Consider the following 15878-nt stretch of genomic DNA (forward strand, 5'->3'; position numbering starts at 1 on the left):
CAATATAAAATTCAGTAAAGTATGTTTTGCAATCAGCAATTAAGCTTCTTATTCATCTACTTGGTAATAAGAAAATATTCTGCCTCTTTTTCAATTTCTAACCCCAGCTATGTTGTTGAATTCTTGAATGACTTCAGCAAATATTCTCATTCCACAAAAGCAACAAGTGAATGTATCAACAATTGACACAAGACGAGAACGAGGGTAAACAATAACATGGGAGAAAACAACGTATACTTCCTTTTTTGTAGTTTTACATATAAAGTATCCTACGAAATGTACCTCTTGAAGTGTGACCATGCGTACTGGAACACTATCTGAGAGCTAACATTATAATGAGGCAGAATACAATACAATTCACACAAAAAAAATACATAATACAAATCTGAGAACCAATTGAAATTTGAGTCAACGTCAAAAGTATCATGTGGAATCTTGAAAGCATTCAGTAACACTTCTAACATGCCTTGCAACTTTTCATGCAGTAGCCAGGAAGGCCTGGTGATCCAACCATATAATTGGGATTACTAGTGCATTCTCCAAGGGTAGCCCATCTATCACAGTTTTCTTGCTTATCATTGCAATCCCCCCCATCTGCCACCATCTTATCAAATGAGTCCACATGAATCCATTTTGTTGCTGACCATTTCTCACCTTCAATTACAGGGCATCCTGCATGTAGACTCATTGTGTCTGGGATAGCATTTGGGTAGAGACTAAAGAAAAGAAGTGCATCCCCTCTTCGCGGTTTCACTGTGAATTGCCCATACAAGGAAGGAAGAAAAAATTAACCATTTAATTTAGCAAAATTTAACAAGCAGAAAGTGTGGCGTGACACATTAATGCAAAAGAAAAACAATAGAAGTAACTAACTATTTGTCCAGTTGCCCACCTGCTATTCCTTTTTGGGCACACTCAGAGAGATCTTCCTTTGTTTCAGAACCTCTGTGACGTGGAGATTCCTGAAACCAGAATTATAAGTTATCTTATCAAAGTTAGTCACTAGAGGTAAAAAGTAGAAACAATTTCCTTTGCAGAACTAGGAATGTTCAGACTCTTCAGCTATTGCATCTCCTCAACCTCTCGTTTCTCAAAAACTAGAGTGTTCTTAGCATGCATCTTCTAGAAGTAAAGTCAATATATATCATTACCCATTTGATTATACACCAAAGAGGTCCCAATCAAGTATAAGCTTTTTAACTCCAAAAGTTTTTGCTCAGTCTCTAATCTTAAAATATTGTCAGAAACTAAAAATAATTATGAGCAACTAGTGAAAAAATGAGAGAAACTCCGACGTGAATATAATCTCACAAGACATTTTGGGTAACTTAAATATTGAATAGTTCCTGGTGATAAGTTCAGTTGACACAAGAAAATTGTAGAACTAAATAAGGATCTGAGCTAGACCTCAAGGCCATTTATAACTATGCAGATGCCAAGAAAAATAATTTGACAAATTATAACAACAATGATTTACCAGGATTATATTTTTATTTCTATGGAAGTATGCCAAATACTAGACAAACCTCTGCATTAGGGAACACTGTTTCACCACCTTTGGTTACATCAGTGAGATACATGAGAACTGTGGCAACTCGGTGTCCACCCCGAGCTATATTAACTTTATCAGCAAAGTAATCATAATGAGGATCATATTTTTGCCCGTGCTCATATCTTAATACTTGTATGTCTTCTCCATTTTCTGAAATCAAATACTGTAATGAATTGACTATTGCATCCTTTTTTTTTTTTTTTTCCTTTCAGGGGTTAGGGGAGGGGAGAGAAGCTGAAAATGCATTTCATTATTTAAATGATTAGACAAAATAATTGAATTTATGAAGATAAGTTTTTTGGGACAAGATTTTATGAAGATTATTTGCACAAGATACTTGTGATTCACAATAACTATTCTTTGGCCCCTCTATTTCTGATTTTCTCCAGTAAACTTTGAGTGCTTTAAATTATTCATTTCCCTCTTGGAAGTTGCCATGGTACCTGATGGATATGGTACTTATGGAGCTGTCAAGCATTTATTGAATATTGATTATCTAACAAATGTTTATGGCTCTATTAAATATAACCAGAAGCCAATTGAATGCTTGTTGGGTACCATACCCACAAAAAAAAAAAGGGGTGAGAGTCCCTTCATGCTTTCCATATACCCTAACATCTATAAAGTCAATGTTGAGAGTTATGGAAAAGATAAATTTAAACAAATTAAAGAATTTAAGTATTCGGTAAAAAAAAAGTTTATTTTAAATGTATGCTATTTTATTAAGAATATAAAAGTACAAAGCTTTTATTAGGAAAAAGTAATCTGGGTCCTGGTTTAAAACCTTCTAAACTGGTATTTAAGTAAGAACATACTGAACACCTAAGATGACACTGAATGCAATCAACAACAGTTTCCTTGTTTAAATTATTAAATGGTAATAGCTTCCATTATTTAATTGGGACAAGTTTAAAGTTCACTGTGGAATTTTAGAAGTTTGGAGGAATGGAGAATTGCAATAAACAATTCTACACATCACAGTCACAATAGGGCTTTCTTGACATGCAGAATAAGACAGGAAGGGAAACTTTGGAAGGCCACAGTAGGCACGCAGATGGAAGAGAGAGAATGGAGTCCTAAAACTTCAAAAACTTTATAAATCATAATAGCCCCAGAGCCCAACACTAGCATCACAGTTCAGTCCTGAAATAATCTGATTATATTCTATTTGACAAGTAAACATATTCATGATTGGTTTCCTCCTATGTTTTTTATAGCCCTTGTTTAAAAGACTTTGTTTTAAAGCCAAAGACGACAGTTACCATAACAAAACAACAAGTGCCAAGATACAGAGAAGAATAATAAGACTACCTTCTCATTCACTTGTAATTTTAGTGTTTCAGGCCAAAACATAAAATGATTGTGTATAATCCAGACATTATGGAAAGAGAAAAACCAACAAAATTAGAAATAAAATAACAAATGACAATCATAATTGCAGTTGACCCAATCACATGCAAGTAAAAGTCATACAAGCTTAGTATCAATTATCAGCAGGGCAGAGATATAATATAAGTTCCACAGCTTTTATAATAATACCATGCAGACTTCCATCATTATTTTATATAAGCCATACCTTTTGGAAGAAGGGTCCATGATGAAATCTTGTCCTCTACACCAGCAACAATTGGATCCTATAAAATAACTGAACAGAGTAAAAAACATTTCATAGAAAGTACCCAGCACAGTTTTCTTTTTTGTATAACATGAATTAAAAGTTGAACCCACCGTAGATCAAACAACAGAAAAAGCCTAAAAAAATCCCCCATAGTGTCTACAAAACCTGTCAAAACTCAGACAGGACAACTCACAAATCCCAATCAGAATATTCTCCCTTACTCACCATGCTATTCTTCTAGTCCTCATTCCCTAACTCACCATGTAAAAGCAAAAAATAATATCATGGGAGAAATTGACTTTCCAAATCACTAGAGATTGTTCTCTCTCTCACGGGTGGAATTGGCTTTCCAAATCTACCTTTGGGTAAATATCATAAGTCATCACTGAACCTTAGGTACGGATAATAGAAAAAGATATCCCGAATACATTTCCAATACCTACAGCAACTCCCATCGAAGCAATTATAGCAGCTCCGGCACCTATTGATTTTGCACCTTCTAACATCTCGAATGGAGAAAGTCTCGTCACACTCTTTCATTCACAATTTTATGTTCTTGTCACTTCTTCCCCTCGTTCCTTTTCTATTGGACTTGTGCGTTTAGCACTTTTTTTCTTTTCTTATCCGACAACACTGGAATGTTCAGTACAATTGTTTTAACCTCCTTACTCCTTAGGGAGATCCCCTGACGCTCAAAGACAAGTTGAGTAATCTACTGCCGGGTAAAACTGTTTGCAATATACACATGTGCGGTAATCTTTTAGATGGGTCTCTACTAATAATAGTCCCAACAAGCTATTGGGGCCCTGCACCGTAGTATTGGGAGTGTCTCTCCGTTCTATCATTTTTAGTATAAAACAAAATAAAATAAAATCAAGTTAAAGACATTAAAGAACTGTTCCTTTGTAGTTACGTTACAGCCCCACAAACACCAAGTGAGTTATAAGATTGACATTGGATCTAGCACTAGCACATAAAAATTCAATATAAAAGGTAATAAATAAAGAGAAGGGGGAACCAGCCTTGTTCTTGGGAATGAACATGCCGGAGCTCGTTCTGACTTCGCTCAGCTTGCTCTCGCCGGACAAATTATCGGCCACCGCGGATCTCTTCAGCTCCGATTTGGCGATGGAAATCAGGTGATCGCATTCCAATTCCGTCAGGAAACCCTCGTAAACGAAAGCTCTGCACCAAACGCATCAAAATCATCATCATCATCATCAATCGCTAAGTACGAAATTGAGTTTCGTATGCAAACATGCGTAGTGCAGAAAGTAGAAACAGACCTCGGTTTCCACGAAACTTGTTTGACCTTGGAAGGGTCGATGATCGCACTTGCGGAGCCAGCGTAGGAGCTGAATGCTTCGTGCCATTGCAACATCAACGCCAGCGCTGATGCCATCACCACACACCAAACCCTACTACTCATTTTCGTTACCCTTTCCCTTTCAATTCCCAACCAACTTTCTTTGTACTTTGCCTTTACACGATTTATTTTAAGGATGAACAAATTGTTAGAGACAGTTTGACATTTTTAAGGATTTTATGTCATGATTAATTTCATTTTTTAAGAATTATTATTGCCATGGGAGAAATTTAAAGATATTTTTTAAAAAAATTAATACATATTTTTAATATTTGAAAGACTGTTTATATTTTTTTTTTACTTTAAAAACTGTTTAAGAGTAATATTTCAAAAATGAAATTGAAGGTTTATTCAAATATAACAGTGAATGATAGTTTAAACGCGATTTCACACAAATGTTAAATAAAAGAGTAAATCACAACCTTGTTTGGAAATCGTAGATATGGCTTTTTTAAATTTGAACAAAAGTTACATTAAGGAGGTGTTTTTCTTTTTACTGCAAAATATGCATCCAAACACGAGACGTATGCTTAAACGAAATATATTGACTTTGAAAAATGAGATTGTTTTAAAATAACTCCAATTCTTTTTTTCTTTCTTGTTTTTTCTTCCAAATTGCCATTCTCAAATCAAATCACCATCAAGCATAAATACAAAATAATACTTTTTTCTCATTTTCTTTCTTTCCCTTCTTTATATTCATGATCATGAATACTATTTCCTTAAAAAAAAAAAATCATGAATACTCCTAATTATTAATAGCTCAGTTTTTCAACACTTTTTAACTTTAATACTAAAATTGTAGTGTCACGCTCCACACTTTTAAGTGTTAGAAAAATGTTTCTCAATACATATTAACAAAGGATAAATATAAGAAACCACAACATAATAAGAACAGTAATTATCGTGATAATAAACGGATAATAACTATAGTGATAATATAATAATAATAATGATAATAAAAGACAAAAGAAGTAAAAACTAAAATTATAGTGACATCAAAAATAATGATGACTATAATAACAATAAAAAAGTCATTAATATTAGTGACACAAACAATTATTTGGGAATAATAATATCATAATAGTGATAATAATCATAATAAAGTGAGTCCTTCAAGAGATATTTGAAATTTGGAACTTAAATAGATTGTTTTCAAGATTAAAAATCAAAATCCAAAACCACTTTTAAAAAGAAAAAGAGTAAAACTTGAATGTGTTTTAAAGTGATTCAAAACCAATTCATGCTAATTTTAATCAGATCCATTTTGATTTCTATAAAAAAAAAAAGACAATTTTTTTTTAAATTTCAAATTTGTATTCGAAAACTAAAAGCTAAAAACATAAAACTACGGGTGAGATATAAAATAAAAATCACATAACACAAAATGAACAAATTAAGGAAATTTTCTTGGACAAATCTGCTTATGGTTACAATAGAAAATTAAACAACTTGCTGAAAATGGTATTTGCAATTGATGATGATCATTGACACTGCGTGGATAAAATGGAAAACGGTAATCCCCATCTAAAGGCAACCCATCCTGAAGCTTTAATTTGGCATCACAAATTATGTCCCATTTCATCACCATTTTGACTAAATAAAACTATTGGCAAACATGCTACATCCACATGAGGTTCTGCCTCCACCTCAGTTTCTGTCTTTGTTAACCTCTTCAACCCATGTTCTGGCCAGCTCTGGATCCTCTAGTGGAATCAGAATCAGTTCATGTTCTGCAAATAAATCACTGCCTTATAATTTCAACTTATGTAGTTCCATGTACACCCATTAACTGAATCATAGACCATATGCTAGATTTTATCCTCATCTTCTGTAACAGAGCTACTGCAGCCTAGAATAGTCTCCATATGTCGATCCCTCTCACTCAAAAACTTTGTTGAGTTGTACTCTTCTGCATCTAAGAGTTCTTCAGAGTATGTCCTCTGAAGTTTTGACTTCGATCGTTCTTTCATGATTCTTAAGCTCTCTTCTTCCCCTCTTAGTATATCTAACACCTGCATCCAATCAGGAAAAAAACATAAACATTAAAAGCTTTTGTTTATTTATTTATTTTCTTGGCCAAAATCAAACACAGGATCAAAGATTAATCAATTTTGCAGCTGTTATTCCTATACATGTTAGGGTCATTTGTAGAGAAATGAATACATAAGGGGCATGCCTGGCTCATAACCGGTCGCTGAATTGAGGACTGGTCTACACAGAGAGAAGCTGTTAAGGTTACAAGCTTCATCTGCTCTTCATCATAAGCATCAGCCAAAACTGGATCCACAAGCTCTTTGATGTTATTTGCAGTTAGCAAAGGTTTTGCCTGCAATAATTGTTTTGTAAAAGGGTAGATTAAAATTAGACTTTAATTTTCTATGCACTGTTAGTGTAAATATCTTCTCACTGTCGACCAATTAGAATTTATAATAGTTAGTATAAAAGTAACAAACTTATCTTATATGTCAATCCTATTAGATGACATGGTAGAAATCCTTTATCCTATCTATTTTTAATATTAAACATTTTCCTTGTCAAGATGATTAATATACATTTAGTATTTGTTTGTGCAAAGGCACACATACCCACATCACCAGACTTTTCTGTGAGCTATCCAAAGCTTGTCGACCAGTAATGAGCTCCAATAATAGTACACCATAAGCATAGACATCTGTCTTTTCATCTACTATACCATGCATGAAGAATTCAGGAGGAAGGTAGCTGTTGTGGCATCCAAGGTTGATGCAAAAGAAAAACATAAAAAACAAGTGTTAATTAATTGGTGAAAAGAAGGAAAAAAATTATGTAAACACAGAAAACTTGTGAAGATGTTAAATATACAAACCCGAATGTGCCTTCCACTTTTGAGACAGTATGGTGAGTCCATTGGTCAGGTAACCACTTTGCAAGCCCAAAATCAGATATCTGGTATAAGATTAGCATTAAACAAACTTAGATTAAACAATTAACATCCTAATTTGATTTAGAACATAAAAAGTTCCATAATCAGATGTGTGAGGCTTAAGAGGCACCTGAGGCTCAAAATCCTCTGAGAGAAGAATATTAGAAGCCTTGATGTCTTTGTGAATGATCCTTCTTTGACACCCCTCATGCAGATAGCGAAGGCCCTCAGCAGTCCCCATAGCAATCTTATATCTGAGGCTCCAATTCAGTTTCTCTCTAGGTCCTGAAATCATGCAAAGAAGAAAAAATGGTAATTATAACTTTTGTTATTATCCCAAAATTTGCATGGCATTCCAGAAACTCTCAAAATGGTTAGTATATATACCATAAAGTATGGATGACAGGCTACCATGTGGAGACAATTGAAGAACAAGAAACATTCCTCCTTCAACACCATATCCAATCAATCTAGCTATGTTGGGGTGGTCCACGTGCACTATAATGCCAAGCTCAGACAAGAAATCTGCAGTCATTTCTTCTTGGCACCCTCTTGTCAACCGTTTAATGGCAACAAAGTTTCCATCCTCCAATTTGCCCAAGTAAACCTCAGCATAGCCTCCCTCCCCAATCAAATTTTCTTCAAAAGTGAACATATAAAATAGCTTATCAGCCTAGCTAACATGATGTCAATATGTCATCATAAAAAAAAGGTTTCTCTCAGAGTTACTTTGATTAAGATTCTGTTTTGTATAAACTTCTCTATAAGAACATATGCAGAAATTTATTTCATTTTCGGTCAATGCTTATGGATAAGTTTATTCAAACAGACCCTACTTGTTGGATTAGCATATCATGGAATAGCTAACAAAGCAATAGTGTTTTTTTTTTATATCCAACGGTAACTTGATTTTTCTGAAAAGAGAATTTCATACCATGGCTAAAGTCATCAGTTGCAGCCTGGATCTCCGCGAGGGTGAAGTTTTTCCAGGAAGATTTGAAGCAGCCAAACTCAGTGTCAAGAGATGCTGCATTCAGTGATGGAATGAGGTCCTCCCTGATTCTCTTGCTTTTTCTTCTTGTCAGTTTTGGAACATTTTTAAGTGGGTGAAAAGTTTGGAAAGGCATTTGGGATCCTTTCTTGAGTAGTTTAAAGAAACCACGCCACTGGTTATTGTTATTAGGTGTCCCAGCAAAAGATCCCTGACTCTCCGAATCAGAAGTGCTGGCCCTTGAACTTGGGGTTTCAGACCCTTGACTCCTAGGAGAGCCCTCTTCAATCTCTAAAGCTTCCAGGTCTAATATGGTATTCATTTTCAGCATTAGTACAAAAAATAACAAAATGAAAAGAGTAAGAGGTTTTAACACTACATGTTTAATTTGGAGCAAAGCAACAAGTGTAGGAAACAAGAAAAGAAGAGAAAGTGGATTTCAATTACCAACGCTTGAAAATGAATCAGAAAACCCAGGTCGTGGACGCCTGCCTCTAAAAACCGATCTCTCCCTTTCAGCTATTTGTTTTCTTTCTAACTTGTGGACGCCATTGCTGCCAATATAATCTTCTTTTGTCAGCAAAAACCCAAAGAGTGTGACACAATATATTGGACATGCATGGCCTAAGAGACTAAAAACAAATTTCAATGCAACCATGTATGATCAAATGCCACCGACAGCCCATTATAATAATGTTAGCCAGAACCACAAGACAAAAAATAAATATCAACCCAACATCAAGGCATGGTTGGAAACTCGGAAGTAATATTGTAACAAAAACGTATTAATTTATTCACTAGTCGGTTAATGTTATATTAAGGAAACAAACATGAAAAAAATACAAATTGAAAGTTGAAACTAATAGAAGAAACACAAATTGATAGACCGTGGTGGTGCATGCATGAGATGAAAAACAAACGTTGCATGAAAAAACAAATAGAAACAATGAAGAAGTAATAACAAAAAAAAAAAAAACATGCATGAGGGAAAGATAGTTAATTACCTCGGGGAAGCTTGTGGTTCTCGTTGTTCATCGGTCATGGTGGCCAATTAGGCTAGGCAAGACGATCGAGTTTCCGAGAACCAAAAGGGTAGCCACGGGAATGACGAGCACGCATATAGAGTCAGAAAGGAAGATCAGAAGAGAAAGAGAAAGACATGCATGAAAATGAAAGTAGCGGTTGGCATGATTTTTCTGTGTCTTCCTACTTTCCTATGATAATACAACAACGTTGTCATTATCTCTCACACCGGTTTTTAATGCCCAAAATACGGCTTTAGTTTGTTGCTCATTCATTGTTTCTTCTTTTTAATGCATATCTGAATTTTCTCCACCCTTTGATATATATAAATAAAATACTATTAAAATGGATAAAGAAGTTAGTCTACGAAATTAAAACAGTCAAGTTTAATTAAAAGGTTGTGGCTGGTTGGAGAAATGCTTAATGACTTATGAGCTTGTACGTAGGGATGAGCAACTTCTCTCCCTCCCACGTCTTTGGCACGTGGAGGTGAAGCCAACCAATGACAACAAATGCCTTTAGTATTTTATTTTATTTTTATAAATGGCTTTATTAGTTAATTGTTTGGAATCATCCTCACCAAAAAAAAATGTTAATTGCTTGGAACGACGATATCCAACCTATAATTAACAAAATCTGCCTATATTTCAAAAACAAAAATTTACTCTCTCTACAAAATTAATTTGTATTTAATTCTTATATACCAAAAAAATTATTTAAAATCTCAAAATGTGATTTACCATTGTGATTTACCATTGGAGTGAAAAAAATGGAAAAAATATTGATAGTGATATAATATTGAGGGGTTCACAAAAAAGATGACTAAGATCTCAAAATGAGATTTTCTATTGAAAATGCTTTAAAAGGAAAAAAAAATTTACTAGCATGTGAAAAATTGTAATATTCATAACATTTTTTTTTATCTTCACAATAATTTTTTTTATTTTCTTAACTAATTTCTTAAAAATATTAGTTAACAAAATCCAATTAACAATATTGTAGGCAGAATTTTAATCAATTTGAGAAAATTAGCAAAGTTTTTTTTAAAAAAATATGTATATATTTTGAAAAGTGTGGGAAGAATCCACATGTGTATATTAGTACCTATGTCTGTTAATTTCCTTTTAAATATCGATTTTTTTAGAAAGGTTTACGCACCGCCGTTAATTTCTTTTAAAATATTATTTTTTAGAAAGATATAGTAATCTTAATAAAAAAAATCAGAACATTAATTATAGCTCTAACCCAATGCAGTGAAAGAAAGCCTTGCTTTCATATGCATAAAGCCAGACAGCCTTAAGGAGAAAACGTCTCGGTTTGAAGCAAGTAAAGAATAAAAAATGGAAGAAAAATAAACAATTAATGATTGTAATTATTTGTTATCAGAGCATCTTAATCAAGAGATGCTTAGTTATGAGATTTTTAAACTTAAAGAATCAGTTCTTATAATGATTCATTATAAACGTGTTAATTCTTTATATAAACAAACATTTTTATATTCTTAAAGTTACATCATTGAAAAGAAAAGTTGAAGATCTTAAATCACAACGTTCACCAAAAATGAGTTAAATTATTACCCATGTCTAGTCATCTCAGGGATGAAAGCAAGAACACACAGTATGCATTTCCTAAAAGGACACCAATGGTCGACCTGTTAACAGACTTGCTCTTGTCAAGAGAAGTCATTCCCCAATTCAAATTTACAGGCTTGGAAATTCAAATAAAACTTTATCACGCAATAATAAGTAATATGTAATTTACAATGGGAAAAGGTTGCTAAAGTAGTGGGAATATCAGTTGTTACAAATTAACTAGGAAGTTGGAACAAAACTTCAGTCATGAAATTAATTTCCGCATGATAGTGCTAATGGACATTGCGCGTTATCAGTCCCTCAAATATAGTATAGAGGTCCTTGTTTTCAGGCCCAAATAACTCATTAGCTTTCTGTAGTGTTTCCTGCAATTTCACACACACACATACAAGTGGCAATTAATAGAAATTTAGATATATTGGGAGGGAAGCATGGAAGAGGGAATGAGGCAGAGATATTACCTCTTTAGTTTGTTTATGAGAATTCAGTTCCTTAACATTTGCCAAAAATGCACCAAACTGCTCATAAGATAAACGACTCCTAATAATAACAAACAGGAGAAAATGAATGAAAATTCAATAGAAAGTTTAAGTATCATCAAACACACTTTGACATTTGTGCTAACAGATTGAAGTGCCGTTTCACTTAGAATTCCAACCCCTTCCCGAAAAGTTCAAATAGATTTTTGTATTATTATGTAACGACTAAAAGAGATTATTTTGACTTAAGTAGCAAAAAGAAATTGAATCTATTTCATAAATGTCATGTTAATTTGCAAATTGTTTGATAGCTAAAATTACTTATTAAAACGAGCAGCCTCACCTAACTTGGCGAAAAAACTCTTTTCCATCCACGCGTGTTCGTCCTGAGATAACAAAATTAAAACCAGTGAATGAGCCATTGTTATGAAAAAATGTCAATAAAAATCTGGTAAATAGAAATGCAACAAAAGCAAGGATCTGAAGGAAGTCTCACCAGTTTGTGACCCTACTGAAGACCTATCATCAAACATTCCTCTTGAGGTTGAAAAGGAAATTGCATGGCGCCTTGGAGACACAGGCTTAGATGATGTTCTTGTTGGGGATACCAATGCAGACATACTAGGAGGGGAACCAGGGGGAGTAATTCGAGGGGTGCTAGTTTGAGATGCTAAGAGGAGATTATGTGATGCTCGAGATTTTGAGCCTGCAATTTTGGAAATACACAAGAATGGTGAAGATATATAGCATATTTTTGTTCACTTTTCAGCAATACCAAACCAAAGATAGGCACCGTATATTGTGTCTATTTTGATGATACACAATTAAATATATGTATGCTATTGCCCCATTTGATGATAATACTAGCTCACCATCAGACTCACGATCCTCTGCTAAATAATTTCCCATATCAGAAGTGTTTATTCGCATCGAAGATGTTCTAGAAGAAAGCGTTGAAGATGCATCATCATCTGCAATCAAATAAGAACTTATCAAAACCAAAAATGAGAAAAATACTGCTTATATTATTCACAGTAAGATCAAAATGCTACCATGTTGGGGATTCTCGGCCAAATATTATGTTATAAAACTAGACTAATAAATCAAAAAAGAGTTTCTATGAACAATTAAGTAAATTTCCAAAACAATTCTTCGGTGCTACAAGTGGCACGCACACCACATGGGGGTCCATCTAATCTAGACTTCAAGTATGAATGTCGATTTGGAGAATTTCTTGTACATTTTGTTTATGTAATTAAACTTAACCAATATTTAACAACAAGCACATTAAGTGTTACTAATTAGAACAAAAATTTGCGTAATTATTTAATGTAAAGTAACAATATATGTTATATATTAATTTAGATTACACAATATATGTAAACATGTACACAAGCACTCCTCCCTGATTAATTTGACCAATTGGTGGTGATATGAGTTTTGACACTAAAGAATTATACTACTTTACATACAGGAAGCAACAGAACCACAAATAGTAAAGGTGAATAATGAATGGAAGACAAGTTGAAAGTAGTCAAGGTACCTCCAAATTGCGATGTGGAAGTGAAACTTGCTTGACTGTGTAACTTAGCTGCAGTGTCCGGCGTTCCTTCCTGTGCCAAACTCAAATGCAAAGCAAATGTTACGTCCCCCGATAACATTTGAAATAAATAGCAAAATGAGAAATGTTAGCGGTACTTAATTCATTAGAAATTATCATTGTAGGATTTTTTTTTCATTATTCTCTCTCCTGATTTAATATATGTATATTAAATAAGAGATAAAACTTATCAAAATTGATAATTTTCAATAAATTCTAATCAACCATAAATATAATGTTTGAGAATCAATCATAAATATAATGTTTGAGACAAGATGTGAGAGAAAATATAGTAGCAGTCCTCCCCTGTTATTATCTTCATAGACAATGTAAACATGGTAATTATTAAATTTTTTAAGTGAAGTTTATAATTAATGATCCTTATATAAAAGAAAAGGGGAGTGGAGATAAAGAAATGAAAAAAAAGACAGATCGAGCATATTACACAAAATTAATTAATCAATTGAACTGATTTAAATAAACAGTACATGATAATTACTAAATTCAGTAAGATATGAAGCTAGCCCAAGCAATGCTACTAATTAAGATACTGAAGCTTTTTTTATTTATTTGTTTTTATACAACTGAAGCTTAATTAGTTATAGGAAAACTATCATGATTTAAATTGATATATCTCAAAAGGTTCTCGTTCACAGAATCCTATTAGTAGATACAGTTTTTTCTTGAACTGGTTTAGTATTTCACAATACTCGAAGATTACTAAACTAATAAATTAAGCCAGGCCAAGATAATAAATAAATAATATAAAAAAAACTTCTTCAGTACACGAAACAGCTACTTTTGCACAACAACTAGAACCATAATAATAATAATAATAATAATAATAAGATATTAGTTAATTAAAAATAAGGGTTAATTATATTTTTATTCCCTTAAATTTTTTAGATTCTCATTTTTACTTCTTCAAAAAAAATTTGACAATTTTTAGTCCTTGTTAATTTTTCATCGGTATTTCTAATCTCTCTACATGTTTTTTCATTTTAATTCCATATTTATTTTTATTACTCAAAATTAATTTATAGTTTATATATTTTTATTTTTTATTTATTTTATATTTAAGATTAATTTTGAACAATAAAATAATTGAGGAACTAAAAATGAACCAAAAAATTTAGAAGAAGTAAAAGTAAAGGCAAAAAATTAATGGAAGATTAAAAATTGTTAAAAAAATTGAGAGACTAAAAATTTAATTAAATCTAAAAATAATAATCAAAATAAGTTTTTAATAAAAAAAAAGTATTGATTATATTTTTTTATAAAAACTTTAAACTTTGATTTCCTTAACCATGCACACCCTTGTTAACATTTTTATAATATACTATAATAAAATAAAAAGTAACGTACAGAAGTATCTTCATCCTCGCGAAGTGATTTCATAAGCGTCTTTCTGAAAGTCTCCAACTGCATTGAGAAACCACCCATGACCCATTAGTCCAACAACAACTGCATGCAATAAAAATTCAGATTTGAGAAGAAAGCAAAGTACGTAATTTTGCACCTTGGAGACATCTCTGGTGAGCTTTCTCACTGTGTTGGAAAGCGAAGCGTTCTCCTTCAGCAAATTCTCCTGTGATAATAATATCAAGCAAAAATGAAACATAAATAAAAGAATTGGTTAGAGTAAACTGAACCGGGTTCAGGGACCGGTTCGGACCTTGTCTTGGTCGGCTCGGGCTAGCTTATCGGCGGCTTCGGAGAGAGCGGCGTCGATGGACTCCACCTGAGACTGGAGCTCGGCGATGAGCCGGTTCCTATCGGCGAGTTCGGCGCGTAGAGCGGACGACTCTGATTGGAGCGCGTCGACACGTGTCGACAGCGCAACGGAGGTGATCTTGCGGGCCACATCGAGCTGCTCGTAAGGATCGGACGGTAGAACATTTAGCAACTCCTCCGGAAGATCCACCTTCGAACCACTCGATTCACTCACCAGCATCTTCCTCTTCTGCTCCTGTTTCTTTTTTCTTTTCTTTTTTTTTAATTTTGGTTATATTATATAGTACAATTCTTGTTCAATTTATTTTATTTTGGATTTATGTGCTACTATCATATTTTGTTAATGAATCTGAGAGGAAGGAAGAAGGATTGGAATTGGATAGTGAGATGACACAGATGAGTGTCTCGGAAGACGTTTTAACTTTATCTCTTCTTTTTTTTTTTTTCTTTAATGAATGAATTTCTTAATTTTGTTTGATGCCAAAACTTGTGGCCTGGTAACGTTTGAATAAGGATAGGACTTTTGAATGAGAGACAAGAAGACACAGTGGTGGATATTGGCTCTGTAACTTCTGTGACTCATAATAACTCACAATGCAAGAATTTATTTAGATGTCACTGTTTTGTGCTTACTTTATTTGATTTTGTTACCTACCTCCTCAAATGGCCAAATGGGTCACCAGTATTTTCGTAATATCAGAGCAGGGGCATTTATCTTTGACAAAGGACACAATAGCCCTAACTGGATTCAGAGGCTGCATTCACAAGCAAGAGAACGAGAACACACAAGGACCAGGTAGCAACAAATTGGACTACAAATATGAAATAAAGTCTCTCCATTGGATTAGATTGAATTGGAATGATAATATTGAGTATCATATGAATAAAGATAAAAGTATTAAGATTTTGAATTTAAGTTTAGTATCAAGAAGTTTATTTATGATTTATTAGTTAAATCTCTTAAATGTTTAACTTTTCTCAATTTTTTGGCAGAATCATTTTTAATAAAAAGAAAATG

General features: G+C 33.3%; 3 protein-coding genes across 4 annotated transcripts; all 3 read right to left on the reverse strand.

Annotated features, from left to right (window-relative positions):
• Positions 1–217: 217 nt before the first annotated feature.
• On the reverse strand, positions 218–4712 carry LOC100820606 (probable prolyl 4-hydroxylase 4). The gene is made up of 6 exons (XM_003546063.5): positions 4457–4712; positions 4193–4355; positions 3129–3186; positions 1527–1702; positions 893–962; positions 218–753 (listed from the first exon to the last, which is right to left on the reverse strand). Exons 1-6 carry the CDS (start codon positions 4597–4599, stop codon positions 458–460), a joined length of 906 nt encoding a protein of 301 aa, XP_003546111.1. The 5' UTR covers positions 4600–4712; the 3' UTR covers positions 218–457.
• A 1212-nt stretch (positions 4713–5924) lies between these two features.
• Positions 5925–9656, reverse strand: LOC100776081 (receptor-like cytosolic serine/threonine-protein kinase RBK2). 2 transcript variants are annotated; one of them, XM_041009969.1, is made up of 9 exons: positions 9437–9656; positions 8880–8986; positions 8376–8738; positions 7829–8080; positions 7572–7726; positions 7385–7464; positions 7125–7260; positions 6716–6865; positions 5925–6551 (listed from the first exon to the last, which is right to left on the reverse strand). In XM_041009969.1, exons 1-9 carry the CDS (start codon positions 9472–9474, stop codon positions 6348–6350), a joined length of 1485 nt encoding a protein of 494 aa, XP_040865903.1. In that variant the 5' UTR covers positions 9475–9656; the 3' UTR covers positions 5925–6347. The 2 variants fall into 2 exon arrangements, with proteins under 2 accessions (XP_040865903.1, XP_040865902.1); XM_041009968.1 differs by lacking the exon at positions 9437–9656 and having other exon boundaries at positions 8880–9105.
• A 1514-nt stretch (positions 9657–11170) lies between these two features.
• On the reverse strand, positions 11171–15609 carry LOC100776071 (uncharacterized protein At4g15545). Its single transcript, XM_003546065.5, has 9 exons — positions 14802–15609; positions 14646–14714; positions 14492–14548; positions 13070–13139; positions 12399–12497; positions 12023–12232; positions 11870–11912; positions 11509–11587; positions 11171–11412 (listed from the first exon to the last, which is right to left on the reverse strand). The coding sequence occupies exons 1-9, from the start codon at positions 15078–15080 to the stop codon at positions 11320–11322; spliced, it is 999 nt and encodes a 332-aa protein (XP_003546113.1). The 5' UTR covers positions 15081–15609; the 3' UTR covers positions 11171–11319.
• Between the last annotated feature and the right edge of the window lie 269 nt (positions 15610–15878).

The sequence above is a fragment of the Glycine max genome, chromosome 15 (genome assembly GCF_000004515.6).
Source record: "Glycine max cultivar Williams 82 chromosome 15, Glycine_max_v4.0, whole genome shotgun sequence".
Classification (NCBI taxonomy): Eukaryota; Viridiplantae; Streptophyta; class Magnoliopsida; order Fabales; family Fabaceae; genus Glycine; species Glycine max.

What these genes read in the sequence shown, in the direction of transcription:
- LOC100776081 (XM_041009968.1), bottom strand. Translation starts at nt 9,090, where the DNA reads ATGGTTGCATTGAAATTTGTTTTTAGTCTCTTAGGCCATGCATGTCCA. An exon ending in AACTGATGACTTTAGCCATG is followed by an intron (nt 8,081 to 8,375) that starts GTATGAAATTCT and finishes TCACTTTTGAAG; the next exon opens with AAAATTTGATTGGGGAGGGA. An exon ending in AGAAAAGTCTGGTGATGTGG is followed by an intron (nt 6,866 to 7,124) that starts GTATGTGTGCCT and finishes CAATTATTGCAG; the next exon opens with GCAAAACCTTTGCTAACTGC.
- LOC100776071 (XM_003546065.5), bottom strand. Translation starts at nt 15,080, where the DNA reads ATGCTGGTGAGTGAATCGAGTGGTTCGAAGGTGGATCTTCCGGAGGAG. An exon ending in AGAGGATCGTGAGTCTGATG is followed by an intron (nt 12,233 to 12,398) that starts GTGAGCTAGTAT and finishes CCAAAATTGCAG; the next exon opens with GCTCAAAATCTCGAGCATCA. An exon ending in TTCAGTAGGGTCACAAACTG is followed by an intron (nt 11,913 to 12,022) that starts GTGAGACTTCCT and finishes TTGTTATCTCAG; the next exon opens with GACGAACACGCGTGGATGGA.
- LOC100820606 (XM_003546063.5), bottom strand. Translation starts at nt 4,599, where the DNA reads ATGAGTAGTAGGGTTTGGTGTGTGGTGATGGCATCAGCGCTGGCGTTG. An exon ending in CAAGTTTCGTGGAAACCGAG is followed by an intron (nt 4,356 to 4,456) that starts GTCTGTTTCTAC and finishes CGTTTGGTGCAG; the next exon opens with AGCTTTCGTTTACGAGGGTT. An exon ending in TGCCCAAAAAGGAATAGCAG is followed by an intron (nt 754 to 892) that starts GTGGGCAACTGG and finishes GGCAATTCACAG; the next exon opens with TGAAACCGCGAAGAGGGGAT.